This window comes from Echinops telfairi, unplaced genomic scaffold, assembly GCF_000313985.2.
Source record: "Echinops telfairi isolate 266 unplaced genomic scaffold, ASM31398v2 ScPeMD7_7410;HRSCAF=8448, whole genome shotgun sequence".
Taxonomy (NCBI): domain Eukaryota; kingdom Metazoa; phylum Chordata; class Mammalia; order Afrosoricida; family Tenrecidae; genus Echinops; species Echinops telfairi.
Window position 1 is genome coordinate 16,385,122 of NW_022111310.1, and position 22,622 is coordinate 16,407,743.

A 22,622-nucleotide genomic window follows, 5' to 3' on the forward strand; every position below is an offset into this window, starting at 1 on the left:
GGATACCCTGGATTTATCGCTTATGTAGGTTCAATTTTCATTGAAATAATGAGACAGGTCTCAAACTCTGCCAGATTGAAGCCAGATACTTCTGTGGTGCCGCTAATGTGGCTGTTGAGTTGACTCTGACCCATAGTGACCCCGCAGGAAGATGGAGAACTGTCTGTAAGTGTGCCATGGCTGTAATATTCCCCCTGTGTAGCAGCTGGTGGATTTGAACCATTGATCTTTTGGTAAGCAGCCAAGTGCGTAACCATTGTGCCACCAGGGCCTCTTACAAACATTATATTGGAATAATGTAGCTCCGTGAACAAGGTAGTGACAGGTAGCAGGTGAGGTCAAAGAGATATTTGGCAGCCAAGTCATGTAGCAACTTAAAGGCCAAGGTTAATAAGAGTCTGGGTTTATTCTACAGAATCAAAGAAAAGCCGTTCAGCTTTATGAAGGAGAGTTATACATGGTACAGCGTTTACTTGGAAAGGACGACTTTGAAAGTCGTGTGCTGCAGTGTGGAGAATGGGTGGCAGAGAGTGACAGGTGGTAGGAGACCCGTGAGCAGACTGTCACAGGACACCAGGTAGCAGATAACAAGGGTGGCTCTGATGTCACGGATGAAAAATGAAAGTAAGTGTATAGAAGGCTGTAGCTCTCACCCAACCAATGACATTACCCAGTCCCCTGGTCACAGGCTTTATTAGAAACATAGCACTGAGGCAAAGAGGTCCTAAGGTAAGATTCACCTTGGACCGGTTTTCTTCTAGCGCTGCATCCCAGAGGGAAAACAGCGATCCCGGCATCTCCAATTCATAGACCGACCGTGTCTGCAGGTCCTGGCTTCACATTTCTAACCACGACCCTCCTGAAAGCATGTTCAAAGACGGGAGACCAAGTCTCACCATCTTCACTGCTAAGGGGTTGGATTCCAAAATAGATTGGTTCGTTTTCTGACAGTCCCCCCCGTCTAGTCAATATTCTTTGCCAGCACCACAATTCACTGGGCTCAGATGAACATTCAATATCTCATAAAGTAAACATCATAAGGTGCAGGTATATGAAGAATACATGTGGATCTCATGTTTTAAAGGACTACGGGGAAAAGTCAGTAGAAAGACTGGGGTTTTCCAGTGGTGACAGGGAGGACCGGTATGTAAGCACCCTCTCTTCCATGCACCCTCGGCAGAGCGGCACCATCTGCAAAGCCGCCATGGGCGAAAGAAGAGACGAAAGCCGTGCAGGTTCAGACCCTAAAGCAGACCCAGAGCTCAGACGACTTCAAGGCCTGGGTTGGCAGCCGCGTGCAGTCACTACATGTTAGGCTCAGAGCTCCTATAATTTGTTGATAACGTTTTGTATAACAGCTAGTGTGCTTCTGCTCTTGAGTGTTCTCTGACAGGAACTCCCAGGCTGCGAAGGTAAGAGGACCTGTGGAGCGAGCCCGCATGTCCCCATGTCCCCCCTCCGCCCAGCTCTAGCAGGTGCCAGCTCGCAGTCCGTCCTCCCAACCGGCCTCCCCAGGGCCACTTCAAAGAAAATGCCAACATAGTCACTTTCGATTAGAAAGAGGGCTGTTCTTTTTTGTTTCTGGACACGGGGAATGAATAAAATATATAGGTTGCCATGTATAAAAGAAAATGTGCAAAAAAGTACAGTACACGCCTTGGAGATGAGAGCGTTCTCTTTAAGAAAGGAAAGGAGCCGCAGGATCGCGCCTCACATTCCCTCGTCTGTTGTGGACACAGCTTTTAACCGGCGCTCCCACCCCAACCCTGCAATGTCAGAATCAATGGTCATGTTGTTAAAATAATGCTAAGTCTCAAGCGTCTCTCCGTCTCTTTCCCCTCTCAGTGTGCTTGCTGAAGACATGAGGCATTTGTCCCTTCTTTGTTTCCTTTAAAAATCATTTTATTGGGGCTCGTACAGCTCTTATCGCAATCCATACATCACTTGAATCAGGCGTGTTTGTACATTTGTTGCCTTCATTCTTTTCTAGACATTTACTTTCTATTAAGCCCTTGGTATCAGCTCTTCTCCCCCCTCCCATAACCCCCTGATAGATTGTACATTGTTATTATTTTCATCTCTCACACCGACCGCTGTGGCCCTTCCCCCATGTTTTCTGTTGTTGTTTCCCCTGGAGAGGGGTGTATGGTTGTGTGTCGATCATTGCAATCGGTTCCCCCTTTCTCTCTTCCTCTCCCCCTCTTCCTCCTACCCTGCTGGTGTCACTGTTCCCACTCCTGTTCCTGGACTCTGTGTGTCGTGAGCTCCCATCCCTTTCTATACCTGTGCCCATGTTCCAGTCTAGTCTGCATTGAGAAGCTGCACTGGGGTCATGGTAGTGGGGGGTGAGGAAGCCTCAAGGAACCAGAGGAATATAGTGTGTTTCACTGATGGTGACTCATCCCTTCCCTGTGTTCCCCTCCCCGCCACACCCCCAATTGTTCTTTGAAAGGAAAGATAGTAAAATCCAGATGACGAGGACCACTTCGAAATGATGAAGTCATTGCATTTCTTTAGTGTCCAAGAGGCACTCTCTTGTATGGAGCTAAAGTACAGCCTCCCGGGTCACCGTGCGTTCATTCTCCATCCTCAAACCCTCTGTGCTTCATAGCCCCCTCCCCCCTGGATTTTGGTTTTCTACAGGACCCTAGAGCGACCTGCACAGTTCTACCAGCTACCTCCCTGTGTTAGACAGGGTTCTCTAGAGAGATAAAACCAAATTCCTGATAATTAAATATATTTATTTATAAAGATAATTAGATATATAACAAGAAATGAACTGTTAAATTATATACAGATAAATATAACAAATGAACAGTTAAATTATAAGCACTACAAATGGCTCAGGGTCGTGAGAGACTAGCAGTCCTTCTCCTCCCTCTCTGGTGCCAGATCCCCCTCTATTTATAGAGTGAGGCTATTCTCAGCACAGCAGCCAATCACAAGGCAGATCACCAACTGTCAACTAACCACCAGTCCCAACTGCCAGTCCCCAGCTCCAGAGATGCCTTAAAGGGACCTCAACTTACAGAGACACAGTCCGCAGGGTAGGCGTCCCACAGGTAGTATACACTGTCTATAAATTGAGGCAAAGAACGAGCAAGGCAGCCGCACACTGTTCCGATGATCAAAGAGCAAGAGACAAGAAAGATGAGGCTCACTGAGCCATTATCTCTCCGCCCTTCAGTTAATCACACTTGTATTTATCAGCCAGGCTGGCATAATAAACTATATCACTCCCCTTTAAGACATGAGCTGCGTGGCGTCACGGCTGTGTGAGTTTGGCCCGCTGCTGTGTCCCCAGCCCCCTGGAAGGGGAACCAGTAAATACTTGACAGAACAGAGGAAGGAAGATGAATTAAGGCAGGACAGACAGACCCACGTGAGCATGACTGGGGGGCCGACACAAAAGAAACAAGCAAAGCATCTCTGTGCGCCTGGTTGATGTGTGGTCGCCAGCAGGGCCGGCGACCCCCACGAAGACCCGGAGCTCAGATGACACACGTGTTCTGAAAGGCACTCGGAGGGGGTCCTCACTGTAGATGCCGCCTGGGTCAGAGGAGCTGTTGGACCGTTCATCCTACTAGAGGGCCCAGCACTCCTCACAAGCCACATCAGTCGGCCCAGTTCTGTCAACAGAGCCCGTGGTGCTCGGATGGGAGGCCAGTCCTCGCAGACTGCCATCAAGTGTGGACAGAGGCGCTTTCAACAAGAGCGAAACTCTTAAAACAGCTTCACTTGATTCAAAACAAGTTTCCCAACCCTGAGAGAGGTTGGGTCACAGGCTGCGAAACGGCAGCTGTCCTGGATGCAGGCAGGGCCGGAGTGAGTCACTGCCATGCTATTCGCCTGCGGTGCAGCCTGGGAACAGGTCCCGCCACTGTACGTCTTCTTGGCTACCTGGGAATGGGATCTGGGGTGTGGGGCTCCCTGGCCTGCTTTGGGGGTGGAGGGTGACACTTCTGGGCTGGGTGGGACTTGTTCCAGCTCCTCTTCTCACCCGTCCCCTAGGGGCTTTGGCTCCCTCAGCAGAGGGGCTAAGCGGCCCCGAGCTGTGCCACTGTCACATTCCAGCGTGGTGGTCGAAGATGGTTTCTGAAAGATGGAAACCATCACGACCCCTGGCTGTAGAGGAATGGACCAGCAAACTGGGACACTCACCCAGTGGACGAGTACGGACATCCATAAACAATGATGCATCCGTCAAATACCTTAAGACCTGGACAAAAATCAGAACATTCTGCTCAGTGAAGTTAGTACTCTCATCAAGATAAATATTTTATGATGCCTTGATTATAAAGGGGGGAAACTAGTTTTCACACCAAAGGATGAGACTTCAATGATGACCACAGGACACAAGGCCAGAGAGAAGGGAGGGAGGGGAGTGAGCGGAGCGTGGGGAAAGGATTAAAAAAAACACATGTACGGGGTAGGGGGTGGGGGTAGGGGTGGAGGGGGTTAATGGGATCCTGACCCTGCTTTGATGGATATTTTTTCCCTTGGCATTATAGTCCACAAACAAAAGGGAGATATGTATAATATAAATAAAAACAAAATTACATAGCGGAAGTGAAACTGAAGAGAGAGAATGAATATATTGATGAATCCTGGGCTTGTCCTGGTTTTGGTAGCACATTCAGCATTGTACTACGTCAGCACTCCTCCCAGACTGTACCACCTCAGGTGGGGTCTGCATCTCTTCGCTCTGTGCTCATCCAGCCCAATAGCCCAAAACTCACTGCTCATCCACTTCAAGTGGCTGCTGACTCAGTGACCCCGTATGGAGGACAGGACAGAACTGCCCCTGTGATTTTCTGAAACTGTAACTCTTTATGGGAGTAGAAAGCTGCTTTTTCCCACGGAGCAGCTGGTGGTTTTGAACTGCTGACCTGTGGTTAGCAGCCCAACACATAATCCTCGACACCACCAGGGGCTCCACATCTGGCCCATAAAAGGCAACAGATGAGTGGCTAATGGAGTAAGCCGTTCAACCAGGGATTGGTTCAGTGCCTGCGGGAGTCAAGAACTTCTTTGACGTGGACATCTTCCCTGAGCGTTCAGAGAGTAGCCTGCCATGTGACCTGCCAAGCTCCACAGCCTGGCACCGCCGAGTGCTCTCCACATGGGGAAGCCCGGCGCCCTCCCATCAGTGTGGGTGTGGACGGGCACTCTTTCCCTCATGGCCCTTCCCAGAATCCTTTCCCCATGAGCACCAGGCAATTGCTTGCTAGAAATCCCTATTCAGGTGTGGTTCTCCTTGCCTCCCTCCTCTTCCCCTACCTCTCCCAGAGTTCAGGTCACGTGTCACACGGTAGCCTCTGTGACAAGGCCAAACTGCCCCTGGAGTGCATGGCTGGGCCTGCGTGTACTGTCGTTGATTTAGGGAGAGTTAGGGTCAATCACAGCCCTGGTGGTATAGCGGGTACGGGTTGGGTTACTCATCGCAAGGTCGGCAGTTCAAAACCACCAGCTACGTTTCCAGTCCCCAAAGAGCTCGTCTCTGAAATCCACAGGGGCAGTTCTACCCTGTCCTACAGGGCCGCTGTGAGTTGAGTTGGCATCCACTCAATGGCAGTGAGTTCTCCTGTTTAGGGCCCTGAAAGTTGAGGCTTCTCTGTGGACTCAGTGCTAACCGCGTCTCCTCTCTTCCTCCGCAGGGCGTCTTGAAGAAGAGGGACCAAGTGCAAGCAGAATACGAGTCCAAGCTGGAAGCTGCGGCTCTGCGGAACGAAGACCGCCCCAAGGTCAGCCAAGACGCGCGGGTGGGTGCCTCGTCTGGGCTGAACGCTGCCGTCTGCGCGTGCGCATTCTTGTTCTAGATACAGCCTTGACTGCTGAAGGTTGGCAGTTTGTGCTCGTCCAACAGATCCGTGGGGAGACCTGGAGACCTGCGTCTGTAAGGGTTAGTCCAGGAAACTTCCAGGGCAGTTGGACTCCATTGCATGGGGTCACCATGAGTGGAAATTGACAGGTGACATATAACAGCCGCTAGATACAACGCAGATACATGGTCAGTGTAGATGGTCAATCCTCGGGATTTTCTTCTGTTGGCTTCCTTTTAGGGCTTCTTTCTGAGAGTTCTAAACATGCTGTTGGGGTTGAGCTTGCTGCTCTTTCCTGATGCATATATGTGTATATTTTATACTCGTATTTTTATATATATGTAGGCTTCCAGCTCTACCACTTACTGGTACTTCCTCTCTCTGTGTACAATGCCTCTGTGGGGGAGAGGAAGACTAGTCTAGACCAGTGTCCTCCTATGTGATTCCTGCCTGGGTCCCCACACACCTACCAGTGGAAGCAGTGAGGGTCAGCACTAGGGGGCTTATGGATTAGATACTCGTGTGCGTGCTGGCCGAGTGGCTCAGTGGGCAAGCGGCATGTTAATTAGCACATCGTAGGACTACAACTTGTTTGGATGGAGGCAGGAAAGGGGGAAGGCAGCAGTCATTGGCTCATCAACACAGAAGCACCGTCCTAGCTGGTGCCTGACGCCCTTCCACGCCCATGTTTGGTGCCCGGGTGGCGGGGAGCGGGTCCACCGTTGTGAAAATGCATCCGTTGTATGGGTCACTCTGCTTGCTGGCTTTCTCCTCCCCAACTTGGGTGGAAAACGAAAGGAATGACGTCAAAATGAAGGTGCTTACTGGGTGCCAAGCACTTTTTAGGTAGGATCGCATTCATTTCACACAATAATCGTTTGGTTTCACTCTCTCACTGCCATCGAGTAGATGCGAGGCCTAACGACCCCAGAGGGCAGTAGAACTCCCCCTCTGAGATGGTGGTAACGCTTTACAGGAGTAAAAAGCCACACATCTTCCTCCCTTGTTGTGGCTGGTGCTTTTGAACTGCGAGATCTTGCCGATTGCAGCCCACCGCCATGTAACCATGACTCCACCAGGGCTCCATCTGGAGGTTTAGGCTCCATTATTGTTATTTCCACCAGAGAGGTGAGCGCGCGCGGAGGCCCAAGAGCACGCTGACCTTCAACAGGAAAGCCCGGAGGACAACCCGCAGTCAGAATCTAGAGCTGTCAGGGTACTCTTCCCCCTCTGCCGTGTATGATTGGAGACGGTCTGTGCTTTAAAAAGATGTGGGCGGTATTACTAACAAGGTGACTAGCAGGGGCGGTCAGGGAAATAGTTTGGCTTCAGACCTGGTACATCCCCCCTGCCTTGGGTCTTGCTTGCTGTTCCTGCCATGTTCATACATACCTGGAAAGGAAGCAGCTTTGGGCATGTGAAGCCTGATCCTCTGAAATGGTACTCCACCCTCACTTGATAGTTGTGTTTGTCTCTGCTCCTTGCTTCCCCTGACCACTGCAGAAGTCATGTGAGGCCCAGAGAGAAGGCACTGTTGTTTTTCCCATTGCATAGGGAAGGAGGCCCGCCCCAGTGCAGCTCAATAGATGGCCTAGTCTACCTACAACCAGTGCACTTTCTACCGCAGGCCTAGAACATGATTGTGAAATATCACTGCTTGTGAAATCACTGTGTGCCACTCATTGTCGTCTACACCGAGAATGGAGGTTGCGCACATTTTATGGGGAGCAGGGTAATAAGGACTGGACTCCTGCCATTGGCCCAGTATAGGTCACTGAGATTTGCCCCCAGTCTGTCCTCAGCCTTCTTCCATCTTCCATGTCGAAGGTGGGGCCAGGGTAGAAAGCCAGCGGTGTGCAGGGCTGCCCTGTGCCCCCCTCTCCCCCCACAGCTGCCTGTTGTGCTCAGGAATCCCTAGCTGCCCCGGTGGCTCTCTGCCCTCCCCATGTCTCCGTCTCGTCTAAAGTGAAGGATTGTGTTGATATCTTTAAAAAAAAAATTCCTCCTAATAATTCAGACCTCATGTAAGCATGGGAGCTACTTTTCCTGGTTTGGGGGCAAGGAAGGGAGAAGCAACAAGTTCTGTCCCTGTTCTCGTTTGGAAACTAAAGGTGCTGTGTTTTAAAGATTCTACCTACGGAGCTCCTTCACGGTCGGGTAGGCTTCACACTAGATTCCCGCCTCCTCGGAGATGGCTTTGTCAGGTCGTGTGGCGGTCAGTCCTTTTCCAAAGACAGGAGCTGCGAATCAAAAGGCTGGATTAAACCTTGACCGTGTCCAGCTGTGTGGCTTTCTGAAAGCAGAGGGAACAGCTGTCTTTGGCTCCACTACCACCCAGTCCTGCTGCAGTCTTGGGGCTCCTCCTTCCTCTCTAACGGTGGCTCCTGCCGAGACTTCTTTTCACCTGTGAGCATAATTGCACCCCACCCCACCCCCATCCAAGCCTGTTGCTGTCGAGCCAATTCCAGCCCACAGTGACCTTGTAAGACGGAAGGACTGACCCAGTACGGGTCGTCCCAAGGCTGTCCTCTTGAAGGAAGGAGTCTGTGTGCAGCTGGGGGGTTCAGACCACCGACTTTTGGGTTAGTTGCTGAGCACTTTAACACCTGTGCCTCCCCACCTTCCCACCCACCAGGCTCATTTTGTGAGACTAACTTGTGAATACCTCTACAACAGCGGTTCTCAACCTGTGGGGGGGAGTGTCAAATGACCCTTTCACCAGGGTCGTCCAATTCATAACAGTAGCAAAATGACAATTATGAAGTAGCATCGAAAGTAATGTTATGGTTGGGGGGGGGTCACCACCACATGCGGAACTGTGTGAAAGGGTCGCGGCCGCAGGCAGGTGGAGAACCCCTGCTCTGCTCTATTAACACAGCCAGTGTTCACCCTCCGTCTGCTGGGCCACGCCAAAGCGAATTTTACTTGCTTAGAAATCCTGCTATTTAAAAACAAGCCAAACCCAGGCCTCTCGTGACGGTGGTGAGTCCCTTGTATAAATAGCAGTGGGACCAGCAGCCCTGTATCTCGAGTCTGACGGTGGCACGGCTGCCAGCCTTGGCCCCCAGCCTAGAAACCGTAGGCGCTTCTCGGACTCCCTCCCCACAGCTGGTTTCCCAAGCGTGGTTAGTTGGCGGGGAGCTCCGTCGAGTCTGTCTCCACCAGGTTGTGCTAATCCATCCTCTCCCTTCACGAGTCCCACCTGCCGCCTGGGTTCCCAGGTGCCCAGCAAAGTCTCAGTAACAGTGTCATTTAGTGTTGACTCATCTCCCATCGCTGGTGCAATCTCAGGGTGGAGTAGAGTGGGTGAGAGGGTGGCATGGAGTTTGGAAACATACATAATAATAGGGACATAGTTTATATTTGGGGAACAAAAAAGAAATCTCTTTTGCGCTGTAGGGAGTGAAAATATCAGACTCGACTGCCCTCGAGTCGATTCCGACTCATAGCAACCCTGTCGGACAGGGCAGCCCTGCCCCTGCGGGCCTCTGAGACCCTGACTCCCGGCGGAACAGGGCGCCCTGTCTGTCGGAGGCTGGTGGTTTCAGCCTGTTGACATTGTGGGTGACAGCCCAGTGCACAACCTCTGCGCCACCAGGCCCCCTTATCGGGAGTAAAGCTTGGTAAAATAGTCTTGACTTGAACGATGCAAATGATCTTTTGTGAGTAATGGTGTAAAATTTCCATCCCAATATAAGCTGACATCTACTGAGCCCCCAACATATTAGCAGACACCAGATGCCTTATGTGTATTACCTCCTTTAAAATTCTAATCACTCTATGAGGTAGATTTGTAGTGTTTTTTAGAATAAGAGGCATGAGGGACCCCAAAGCCACACATCTATTGTGTGGTAGGTCTGATACTCACACGCAAGAACCTGAACTATCCGACTCTCTGTTACCGCTAAAGGAAGCTTGAGGCTTTTTTATCTTCCCCAAAGGGCATCACTTTGAAGGGCCTTCGAAATCCTAGCCTTTAGGAAGTGTCCTAGGCTTCTTGTCTCTCCATACTGTGACCCCCATCTCATCAGCTGGGGCTCTCTCCATCCGCTCTTGTTTGCCCCACCACCTGCGCCACTGTTCCCAAGGCGGGTCCAGGTGTGTTCGCACTTCTGCCACCGGCAGGTACTGTCACTCTAGAGGGTGCTCTTCCCCATCACAGTCTGTCCCATCTCTAGCATGTTAAAAAAAAGTCACTTACCTGCTATTTCTTCAAAGAAGTCTGATCCTCCACCCAAGCTGTAAACATTTCCCAGCTACCCCTTGCTCTGCTCCTATTACACAGCCCCACCGAGCAGACTGAAAGCACTTGTAGCACCTCACTCACATGGGCACCCCAAAACAGGTTTCTCCCCAAAGTAGGCTGTAAGCACCTTGAGATGAGACGTGCCTTTTAGGACTTAGCTGCTCAAAACCCACTGCTGTCAAGCTGAGTCTGACTCATAGAGATCCTATTTAGAGTTTCTAAGGCTGCCAATCTTTTGTGAGCTGACAGCCTCATCTTTCTCTTCGGGGGAAGCTGGTGGGTTGGAACCACTGATCTTGAGGTGAACCGCCCAACGCTTCAGGATGGCACCATCAGGGCCCGTATTAAATTGTCAGCACTTTTGTATTTCTCAGAATTCACCACTTTGTATTCCAAGCGTGTGTGTTGTGATACAAATAAGCCAAATATTTCCTAAAGACCAAACTCACTGCCGCTGACTCGGTATTGACTCACAGTGCCCCCATGGGTTTCTGAGACTTAACTGTTCCCGGGAGTAGAAAGCCCAGGCTTTTGCCTGAGGACTAGCTGATGATGGTTTTCAACTGCCCAACGTGTGACCACTACACCACCAGGGCTCCCAAAGAGTCCCTAAAGGCAAACAAAATCCAAGACTGGTTTTCAAGTCTTAATTTCCGTGGGTCGACCCGATTTCCCTTCCCAGAACCGAGCCCAGGCATCTTTCCTGGGTCAGTAAGAACCTCGCTTTACACCAGGGGCCCCTGCCTCCCTCCCTCTTCTCAGGGTGCCTCTGCGGTCCTCCTTGCAACACTTAGGGCCTGTGACCGGGAACTGAAAGGAGCAGTGGGCGGCAGGGAAATAGGGGACTGGGCCACACCTGCAGGGCGGTGAGGCCGCGGTGGCTCTCTGGGTGACCAGTGAGGCTGATTCACTGGGTGCTTGTGGGAAGGAAGGGCTCTAGAAAGGCAGAGCACTCTTCCGTTTTCTCTGCATTTTCCATGAAGAGACTCAGCGGAGGAAGGCAGTGAAGAGTGAAGACCTCTGCCATCGGAGCACGTCTGGCTCCGCAGCAGCCCTGCAGGACAGCCTGGAGCCACCTTCCGAGAGGAGGAAGCCGTCTCTCCCACAGAGCTGCTGTGGCTTTGAACTGCTGATCATGTGGTTTGCAGCCCAATGCGTAACCCGAGATGCCACCAGGACTCCTGTGTCTTCTTTGGCTTTGAAGAAGCTTTCTTTTCCCCTCTTTTTTTTTTTCTTTTTAAAAAAACATTGTCCATTGTACCTAGATACGTCTTTCTCTGCAACCTGCCCTTGTCTCCCATGCCAGGCTGACTCGAGTCCCATTACCTAGCCTCCTTGCCTTGTCCTCTCTGAATGCGGATGGAGCAGGTAGCTAAGTGCCCTGGGCAGTTTGGGAAGCCTTGAAAACATCTGGCTCCCTCCCACCTGGCCTCACTGCGATTGGTACCTCTGGATTGACTTCTTGCCTAAAAGGCTCAGGAGCACACTTCCGCCTGGTTGGGAGAGATCAACCCCTATCTTGTGGGCATTTGCAGTCCTAGGTCCCACTGGTGGTTATTTGGGAAGCGGGCATCTGCCCTTGGCCAGCATCAGGGCCTGCAGAGCAGGTGTGTTAGGAGAGGAGCAGGCTTTGGGCAGCCAGCATCACCACATGGCTCTCGCCGGCTGTGTGCGAGAGAGGACACACACCAAACACGTGGAAAGTTGTGCGAGTCACGTGGCAGTTCCAATTTGAGGCCGTCTTCTAAAACCTCGAAGAAAAACTTATTCTCCTTTGCCTGTCCGACTCTCTTGGCATGCATAAATAGTTCTCCGAGACCCAGCCAACTCTTTACTTTTCATTGTCTGTTATCAGGAACCCTGGTGGCTTAGTGGTTAAGGTTGGGCTGTTAACCACAAGGCCAGCAGTTCAAAACCACTAGCTGCTCGGTGGAAGAAAGAGAAGGTTTTCTCTGTCCATGAAGAGTTAACAGTCTCATAAATCCATGAGGGTAGTTCTACCCTGTGCTATAGGGTCACGATGAGTTAGAATTGACTCAGAAATAGTGAGTTTTGAGGGTGGTTTTGGGGGGATATGGGGTGCACAGATAAGTCTCCAGTTTATTTGTAATGTGGGATTCAGAGGAGGAAGTTAGCCAGTGACCTTGCACGCTGGTTGTTGCAGTTAATTTTCTGATGAAGTGAGGATAGCTGCTATCAAACTTCCCAAGGAGAGGAGTAGTTCCCCTTCTATCTTATGTTCTCCTCGTGTGAGAGGGACACGGGGGGTTGGGTTGGGTTCGGGGCCTTGTTGGGGGTTCCCGGGGTTTTCGGGTTTTGCTTCGGAAGGGGTTCCCAGGGTGTCTTGGACTCTTCAAATGGCAGCAACTCTTAACTACGTTTGTAAGCCACGGACTCTTTCCACAGAGTTTCCCTGAACTTAGCAGTTTTGAGTCAGGATGAGCCCTTTGAGAAGAATTCGTTAGACCTGGAAATCCAAGGTTCTGCTTAAAAAACAAGGAAATGCCTACAGAGAAAAGAGTGTGTTGGTGGGATTTTCACACAGAGACGGCTGCATGTGCAGAGAGGGGCTCGAGGCAGGACACAGCCAGCTACACATCCCAACACGCAAGCTGTGTGCCTCCCCCTTCCAGGTGCCAGCCGACGTGGAGAAATGCCAGGACCGGATGGAGTGTTTCAATGCCGACCTGAAAGCGGACATGGACAGGTGGCAGAACAACAAGAGGCAGGACTTCCGCCAGTTGCTGCTGGGGATGGCTGACAAGAACATCCAGTACTATGAGAAGGTAATGGGCCCCCACGGCCACAGCCCTCTCAGGAAGGAAGCATTTCTAGCAGCCTGCTCTTGTACAGGCGCTCACAGGGCACGCTGTCCCAGGTCTGCTCCTTCTTCTGTTGTCTAGTCGTAGCTGTCCTGACTCCCCTGTTCTGGCTCCCCTGTGCTGAGTCTAGAAGCAGAGTTCCCCCACTTCCCCCCACTAAGGTTTCCCTTGTCCATCCTGCTGAGAACAGCCGTACTCTCATCCCCCCAGCTCCTCGATCCCATTGTCTAGCTGCTTCCCAGGGACCGTCATATCTTCAGTGCAGGGATGCTGCCCCGCGAACGGAGGCTTCAGGGTTAGCACCTTTGGGTTCTACACTCAGCCATTCTTAGTCTTCACTGGATCGTGGACCCCTTGGGCTATATGACGAAGCATTTCCACCCCCATCAGAATGCTTAAAAACAAACCACTGGCCCTCGGCGCAGACCCAGGTCAGAGTAGAACTGTGAGCGGTAAGTTTTCTATGGCTGATTTGGGGGCGTAGCTCGCCAGGCCTTTACCCTAAGGTGTTTCTTACTCCAACCTTCTGCCTTGTAGTTAGCGGCCAAGTGTTGTAAGCATGTGTCCCACCCAGGGACTCTTCTTAGAAAATACAGACCTCTGAGTACCTGAACTAGAGAGAGATGAGGACTACACAGGAAAGTGACTCTGTTAAACACGCTTTTGTTCATGATCCCACTTCTCTCAGGACTCAGACTAAACACCCCAACATCCACGCACACGCGCGCACACACCTGCACACGGATGTCTTTCATAAAGCTCCCAGCTTAGGCTTGTCACTAAGAGTTTACTTCTAGTAGATCCAATTCCAGATTATTCCTGGTAATGAATCCCGATCTTTGCTAAAAGCTTAAAAGTTATAGGCGAGGCACAAACCACTCCCATCCAGCAAGTCACTTACAGACTTGAAATCCAGCTGCTGGAGACTCCCAGCCTCCGAGTCTAGTGAAGAAGTACAGATCTCTACGAGAGGCCCGACACCCCAAACTAGAAGAACCGACATCTCTCTTGACGGCTCAGACGATTCTGTCTGCTGCCCATCTTTTCCAGTGGGTTTGGAGGGGAAGTAAGGAAACTGAGTCTGAGCTTCAGAGACCAAAACTTAAGGACCAAGCATTCTAGGCAAAGGGAGCAGCCACCACGTGGGGGTCCCGAGACAGGAAAGAGCTTAAAGCCCCAGAGCACTAAAGAGAATGCCTTCACAGCCTCACTTCCTGAATGCTGAGGTGGAAGGATCTTCCCAGATCCGAGGTGACCGCCTGGGGAGGGTGTGGGGCTGGGGATGTCTGCACCCGGTCCTTCACTGAAGACAAGATCCTGGAGGCTGCCCGGGTTTCCTCTAAAGACAGCGGTGTTCCTAGTAGAGCTGCTTCAGCTCTCGCACCTGGGGAACAGGGAGGAATGTAACGCCTCCCCTTTCCAACTTGACCCAGGGCTACCTCCCTCCCTTTATCCACCTCCTCAGCACACTGTCCTGCCCCACCTGCAGGAAAGACTGCGTGCGTTCCGCTGTCCCTCCTTTTATGCAAGAGAGGCCATTTCTGCCCGGCGGGCTCTTGGAGAAGGCTGAGCCTTCTGAATTCCGTCCATTCTCGGAATCTGGCACAAAGGCAGGTTAGCACATAGAAAGACTTATCAGTTTGGCAATCATGAGTTGGGCCTCTTGTTCCTTCAGGTGCCCTGGGTCTCCTTTTCCCCATCTGCAGAGAGAGAGAGAGAGAGAGAAGTAATCTTGCAGAGTTTGGAGGGGACATAGTCACACTCAGTATATATAGTGAGCCCCCTTTCCTCATTCTCCCCTTTGGGAGATCCAGCAGTCGCCCAGACCAGCAAATGTCTGTAGGCAAAGGACACCCATATCTGGTTGACAGCCTCAAGCTAGGCTGAGATTCAACCAGAGTCACTCCCGAGCTTCGCTGCCTGCTTATTGACCAGAGGGCATTCCTTCTAATGGCTCTCTCTCCACTCATTGGGTGGGAACTTCGTGGACCAACCTGAATGCACTTAAAGTCTTGCCTTTACATTTAAGGGTGGTCGTGGGGGGTGGTAGATGTCTTAAAAACAAACACCTGTTGCCACCCTGTTTATAATAGTTATAGGTAATGCATGTAGGTGTCTCTTGACAGAGGTGACCCAGCAGGTTTGGCGATGAAGTGGACGAGAGCAGGAATAAGCCAGCCCTAAAAGCTGAAACCTGATGCTGATACTGTGCGTGTGTGTGTCCCATTGCAGTGCCTCATGGCGTGGGAGTCGATTATCCCACTTCTGCAGGAGAGACAAGAGACCAAGTAAGTCCTCCTTGGGACAGAGACTCTTCCACCCACACCGGGCACGGCTTCCAGTACGGAACATCCCCGAGGAGTCAGAGAGACGACGTTGGGAAATCAACCGCAGAGACATCTCTACTCTGTATATTTCTTTACCTCTCCCCCCTCCCCATCCTCACAGGTATTTTTAATTCCTATTTATTCCCCGGTGGAGTCTCTGAGGCTACCACAGCCCTGTCTCAGCAAAAGAAACGTACCTCCGTGTTATGAAGGAGCCTATGAAGCGGAACACTAAGAAAACTGGAAACTGAACGACAAGACAGCCGACATCATTGTCACAGTTTTCCACGGGGCCAGCCAAGTTGCCCGTTGTAAGACTCCAGATCCCATGATTTTCAGGACATGAGGGAGGCACAAGGGAAGCAGAGGGCAGTTGCTGCTTCCCATGGTGTGGCCTGGAATTGGCCTTGGCAGACGTGGACTTGTCTCAGCCAGGAAGGAGGCGTTGGCACCTCCTTGGAACAGCCCTTAATGTACAGTGGCCTGTAGCTGCGTGCATGGCCAGTCGCTGTGAGTGTGGCCTGCTGCCTGCTTGTGATGAGGGACACCACCTGTTTATCGTTGGTGATGAATGTGGTTTGTGTGTGTGGTTCATGACGGAAATCAGCCTAGCGTCTGTCTGTCCAAATCGGCATCTGTATCCTTCTGTGCTGCATGTGAGGCCAAGGGGCCTCTGCTCCCTGAACTTGTTTCTGACACAACAGTGTGATAGTTTGGAAACTGCCTTTGTGTAAAATGAAAAAAGGGGAGAGAGAGAAAAAACGGTGCATCTTTCTCTGTGAAGTTCTTAAATGTTGCCTTGTTGCTCCTGCAGTGACTTCAGAATAGACCTTAGGCCTGTCAGGGATGCGCGTAGTCTTGAAGTCAGAGCAGTCCCGGTCGCTCACGTCAGTGACATGCCAAGCCCCGCCTCCAGTGTCTGCTTTGTGCAATTTGCCTTTGCCTCCGCCCAGATACCTGCTCAGCTGTTTCCCACTGGCGCCACTGGATGCACAGACAACCTGGTGCTGAGGAGAGGCTGGGCTGTCATATTGTTAGGAGCCATTCGACGGTTGTCAACTAAATGTGAATGTTGGACATGAAATGCTTTTACACGTACGGTTTCCTGGTTCCAGGAGGAGGAAGAGCCTTCTGGCCCCTGGGAAGAGTTACAGCCCGGAGCCCCCAGGGGCTCTGCCCCGTAGGGTCATTGTTGCAGTCGAATCGACTGGATCGCAGGGTTTTTTTTGTTGTTGTTTTTTTTAATTTCAGGCAGAAAAGTCAGTCTTTGGACAAGCCTCTACGATGACTCGTGTAACAGAGAATTCTCTGCTCCAGCTTTGGCTAAAATCTCGATTTGCAGCCAAAGAACTTGGCAGGTCCTGGCTATGTCTAACACTTTCATGTCAAACCATTAACCAGTTTTACTTCTTTAATCCAACCAGACAGAAAGTTTGTTTTCCACCTCACCGCCACACCCAGCCCCCCAAACCTACTTGTGTATTGAAACTGTGTGTGTTTGTGTAAATTTCACCTGTGACTCATCCCATAAAATTATAAATCTGAACCTCAAATAAGTGGTAATACCACCCCCCCTTCCAGACGACACAGCTGTGCTAAGGTGTTGCTTCATGCTCCGGGGGACTTGCATGTTGGATTCACTCGGTCCCACTTCTGCCCACAGACTTGACCTTGGATCCAGCACCGAGTTCCCATCGGGACTGTGGTTGGATGGCACAGGACACTGTAGTTGTGTGTCATCGTGTTTGATAATCCCAGTTCCAGTGATCGTTTTCATCTCCCTCGGGACTTGCCTGTGCCAACAGACCTGCTTTGTGCCCACCCTAAACCCCGATGTGAATTTGAAGTTTGGTCTACTTAGTCACGAGTCGTTGAAGTGGAAGGGTAAGAGCAGTCCATCTACCCCTCGGGGTGATTCAGCGTTTCTTGCTACCTCGAAACCCGTCCTGTCGGTGTGGATCTGGGTGTCTGGGTCTGGCCTGACCGGTTGCGGTAGAATCGTTGTGCATGTCCATGGATGATTGGCGGGAGGCACCAGCCAGACGGGCAGCACATGCTTCCCCTTGGAGAAGTGTGAAGCTTTGCCGTATGGAGTGCGTGCTCGCCAAATACCGCCCAGCGTAACCCACACGTAGAACTGGGGAACGATGGAAACCTAGAACCGACCTACTGGTTGCCAAAGTGCAGGCACATTCTTGTGTACTGGCTCTGTGGGAAAGAAGGTAGCTCTTAGGGGAGGGGGGATTTAGTCTTTCCCCGAGAGGAGATGGGGGGCCGGGCATCGGGGTGCACCGCCATACCCCTCTCATGTTTGAGGAACTGAAGGGACTGAGGAGTGTCTATGAGTTTGGGGTGCTGTGTGGTGCTCCTGTGCTTTGAGACACCAACAAGAGCTGAAGGGATGCGGCGGGCCGCTCTGGAGAGGGGGTCTTTCCAGAGAAGAGACCTCTGCGCCTTTCTTCAGCCCCGCCCAGAAGGGGAGGGTTAGTAGGACGGGAAGGAGGCTCTCTGGGCCTGCACATGCTAACAGCTCCCTTGACCTCAGGGCCAGCCCTCCCCAGCAGTCACCTCTTCACCTTGGCCAGCACTCAGCCGATTCCTTCGAAGAAATGTCTTGGAGATTTCTGTGCCAAAGACTGCCTGGTGGCATTTCTTCACCCCCTCCTCGGCTCCATGGGGTCTTGGTTCTGAGCTCCCCGACTCCTCTTACACGTGCTTCCCAGGAGTGTTGCGCTTGGGGGGGTGTCTTCCTCAAGGCAGGTAGAGACCGGCTTTGAGCCTTGATGGGACCGGCTGTGGGATGGAAGATCATCCCCGACAGCTGCTTTGAGCCTAAGAAGTAGAAGGTTTAGCTCGCCACAGATGACCAACCCAGGTGAAGGAAGAAGAAAACGCCAAAAAGCAGAGCAGATTTTAGAGATACAAAGGATGTTTGAGGTCCGTGTAGCAGATAAGCAACCCCCACTCTGCTCCTGCCAGTGTGGTGGGTCTGTTAGAAGACTCTAAGTGAGTCTGCCCAAAGCAAAGAACCGCAGCTTCTAGAGGAGGAGGGATGATACGGTACAGCCAGGGTTAGGGCTGGGGTTACTCTTTCCCCTGGCGTGGCTAAAGGTCCCTGGTGAACTTGGACGAAGTACGATTACGGAGGTCATTGCCGTGATGTCTCGCCATGCTGCTTGACGAACTCACCTGATCCCTTTCTTTAGCGGGAAGAAAACAAACAACCCAGCACAACTCTGAGGACTGTGGTGAACGTGAGATGTCTGCGGTACCAAATTCAGCCCCGCCCGGAGTGGACTCTAGATGTTGAACCGAAATGTGTCAGTGTTTTATAGTCGCCCTTCCACGTGAGGAAGGGCAAGGCACACTTGTTGCTCTCACCCTGTGAGACTACCTCTTGTGATGGGACCATCGGAAGTTCCTCCTTAAAGAAAGGCATGCTGGCCATGTAGCCGTCTGCAAAGAGCGTTTCTAGCTTGGGAAGGTACTGGCCCAAGGGTCATGCAGAGCTGAAGTGACGTGTCCCTACCATTGGCAGTGTTGAAATCCGGGGCTCGTTCGGATAGCGTTGATCGGAGGGTAGAATAGTCCTCGTGCATTCCATTCTGAGCTGGCCGGTGAGAGAGGAGGTAACATGAGGTCAAGAGCAGCCTTCTAGGTCTGTGTTGGCCCGTCTGTTTGGGCTTGGGAGACGGGGCAGTCCAGGGGCCTACTTTGGGTCAGTAGGCTTACTGACCACCCTAACGAGTGCATCCTCTCAGAAGATTGGCTGCCTGTGGTGAGGGCAGGACATATCCACCCCAGACCTTGCCTTCTCAGATGCCTTGTTGAGGACCAGTGGAAACAGGGTAATACAGTTAGATGGCTGAGGGAAAACTGCTTTGGCTGCCCTCAGTTACAGACTTAGGTTGGAAATGTGGGTTGGCCTCTGATTTTCCATAGTCTTCAAGGTGGCAGCAGAGTGGGCATGCCTCCCCACTGACGTTTTCGCTATTCTGGAAATTAGAGAGGATGCCCTCTCTGGAGTCAAAGTTATGAGTTGAGCTAGGTGTGTGGGACTTGTCCTTCTTGGGATTTTTTTTTAATTGAGTGTCTAAACTAGGAATCTGATTTTTTTTTCTTTTGTAAACCAGCCCACCTTTATAAGTTGTCTCTAATTGTTTTAATATTGTCTGGTCCTCCCCAGAGGGGCTCAGAGTGTCGAGGGACTATCTGGCTGAGAACTTGGGAAGAGAGGGGTGATAGGGTGAGGTTAATGGTTCTTCCTTAATCCTGTGTGTTTGAAAAGCCTCGTCGTTTACTAGAGCAACTCTATCCAACCACTAAGATGTTTGTCTCATATGTAAACATTCTGTGTGTTTAGCACTTGCAGATCAGCAAATCCAGAATTGTAAAAATGTCACTGTTAACAGCAGAACTGTGCTTTCTGAACATTTGTGAGCACCTGCTAATATGCCTTATTTTTCAAGTTTTTTTTTTTTTTTAAGTTCTGGGTAGAGTTTTAGAAATGTAATCTGCTCTTCATCTTGAACTGTTATAGGTATAACATAGCTAGTCCTCAGTCTCTGTAAAGAAACAAGTGAGTAAAGCTCATAACTAAGGCTGCCTATTTGAAGGAGAAAGTGAAGTCATGCTATTGCCAAATGATATTTTTAGATAATGGGAGGAAACACAGGGACCACAGAACCTCTTTATATCGTAAGGTATGGAAGGATTTAGTGCCTTTTTAGCATGGATATGGTTATCAGCACCTGCAAATCATTGATACAAAGAAGCCTATAGATTTATCCTGATGGTGCAGAACAACTTGTAAAGATTATTTTGCACCTTGGGGCAGTATGTGGCTAGGAATTCTCCACAGGTTGAAATGCCAAAAACAGCAAGCACATGCTGAACTCACAGAATTGTGTCCATTTTACCAGCAGAGCTTTTCCTCCCAAAACCAGTGGTGAAGAGTCTTGCACCTGCCCCTCTCCCAGCAACCCCAAGGCCCGCTCTCTCTCACCAGGCTCTGCCAGAGCCGGCGATGCCACTCCACAGCCCTGTTGGACCGTCTTGCTCATAAGCTCAGACCAACCCTTCATCAGCAAATACAGAGGGGAGGGGAGGGATCTCTTCTCAGTAGGTATACACTGGGAGAGAAGACAGTGGGCTGTCAACCAACCTGAGCCAGCGGTCAGCTGGGCCTTCACGAGACGACAAACCAGCATCTCTCAACCATCAGCACTGGCCTTGCAGAGTCCCCCGGGCGTGGGGTGTGGGGCTTGCCCACTGCACCTCTGCCTGTCTGCTCCCTCCATCTCTCGTGAGGGGGGGATGCGTGGAGAGAGACACGAATCGCCAGCCAACTTTCTTAACTTCATGTCGAAGACCAGATCGCATCTTGTGCTGTGGTCATGTCCCAGTTACGGACTGTCTCATTTTTAAGCATAGTTGTGTTTGAAATTTAACAAAGAAAGTTCTTTCTGATGTATTGGTCAGGTCCTCCGTGTAAATGTCGCCGTCCTCTCTCACCCATGCTGCCCTTGAAGCCAAACCCAAAGCTGTGAAAACAGACGTGCTTGAGAAAAGCAGTGTGTGTAGCTGAAAGGCGATTTCTTTGCAGAGTCTAGTCTTTGTTTCCCGAAGCCACCCAGCTTTAAAAAGAATGTCACGTTTTCTTCCGTCCTGAAACCCCAGAGACTTGTAAGAAGGGGGAAAATTGTTTTGTTGAATTTTTTATGTTGGCACGAGGTTTTTGTCCACCCTTTTAATTTTGTTTCATATATCTGTGTATTAAAAATGTTTACTATGGAATTAAGGTAAGAGCAAAAAAAAAATTTGTATTGCTTGATACACTATTAGCTTGTAAATATTTAAAAGTTTCTTTACCTCAATTAACTTAAAGTAATGGACCAATAAACCTATAAAAGATGGTTTTTCTTTATTTTGAGTCATGTTCTCATTTGTATCTCTCTCTGGTACAGGAAAATATGCTTGTCCGCCCCACCCTAAATAGAAAGTGATTTGTAAGAATCAGAATATCCAGAGCAACAAGAAAAAAAATCATTGAATCTTGAAAGAGGAAATGTCTTTCATGTGAAATGATGCATGTCCCAACGTCTTGTGCAGCAAGTCCCGCGACACTCTCTCCCTTCACCGTGCTCAGCAGCACTCGCCAGTCTTCATCTCCAAACTTGTGACAGCTGCTTTGAGCCTTCATTTCTCTGTAGAACTTAACCTTGGCCTCTACTCTCCTGCACAAGTTGGCCCGAATTGGGGGAAATGAAGAAACGATCTAGTGCCTTCTCTGGAACGCTAGTGCTTCATGGGCAGGATGATGTCATTTGAAGGGTTTCTTTCCACTCCATCCCATAGCAAAGCAAGACTTCCTATTCTATGCCAGGGTCAGTCATTTCCTAATTTCTTTTGACCATCATGTTTTCAAGGAATTGGTGTGGAGGAGAAGTGCCTTTGGTTCATGAGGGTGTGTGCCCCAGTGACTGACCCGGCCTGGCTCTTCTTTGTAACTCTCGTGCTTGGGTGGGACCATGCGGCTGGGGCGTAGTTCCCCTTTCTCCGATGGGCCAAGGGGAGAGAAGGGGAAGATGCTGATAGCAATCTAGGGTTCCGTTGTGAATGGATGTGAACAAGGTCATTGTGATAGCAAAACCTTGGAACTGTAATATGGGAATTGGTCAATTTTGCCATCCTGGGTATAAAATGAGCCATCTCAGAAGCGGGAATAGAAGGATCTTAGTACCATCGAGAAAGAAGAGCCAGGAGTGGAAAGTGCCCTTTGGACCCCATGATTCCTGCATCTGTTGGACCTTCTCTCCGGGGCACCAAGAGCTGTGACCGCAGGGTGGTGAAAGATGGCAGAGAAGGGGCAAAAACATGGAGTAGCAGGGCCAAGAGCTTGGGATGGAGTGAGGAAGCTGAGTGCCTTCAGGCAGGTGGCTCACATGAGGAATGGGTTTGCCTCTTAGCACCTAATTGAGGAAGCTAGGTTTGCTGACCACAAGCTATCGCTGAATAGCTTTGGGTTAACTGGTAGCCCTTATGGTGGAGTGGCATGCCATCGGGACACTTACTGACAGTGCTAAGAGAGCTGTGTAACACCATCCAAGCAAGGCAGAGGCTAACAGGCCCAAGTGTCAAGGGGTGACTGGGTGAGAAAGAGACCTGCCCCTGGGCATGACTGGGAAGAACCTGTCTTGACCCAAACTGAGTCCTGAGCAATGATGATCCCAAATTATAACCTGGTAATTTTCTTAGGAACCCCACCATCATGAGTGTGGTCTGTGAGTTCTGTGTGGCCATGACAATGAATTAACGAACTCAGCAGAGTAGAGTGCACTACGGGAGGGGCAGTTTGGGTCAAAATTAGCGGAGTAAGTGGGAGCAGGGAGGCATACCTGCCCTC

General features: G+C 50.7%; 1 protein-coding gene across 1 annotated transcript in view; it reads left to right on the forward strand.

Annotated features, from left to right (window-relative positions):
* SNX30 (sorting nexin family member 30) overlaps window positions 1-21,143 on the forward strand; it is a 102,902-nt gene extending 81,759 nt beyond the window's left edge. Inside the window, exons 7-9 of the mRNA XM_004710943.2 lie at window positions 5,658-5,744; window positions 12,702-12,854; window positions 15,123-21,143. Coding sequence (XP_004711000.1) covers window positions 5,658-5,744; window positions 12,702-12,854; window positions 15,123-15,182 — 300 coding nt within the window. The 3' untranslated portion in view covers window positions 15,183-21,143. The remainder of the gene's footprint in view (window positions 1-5,657; window positions 5,745-12,701; window positions 12,855-15,122) is intronic.
* The last annotated feature ends 1,479 nt before the right edge of the window (window positions 21,144-22,622 follow it).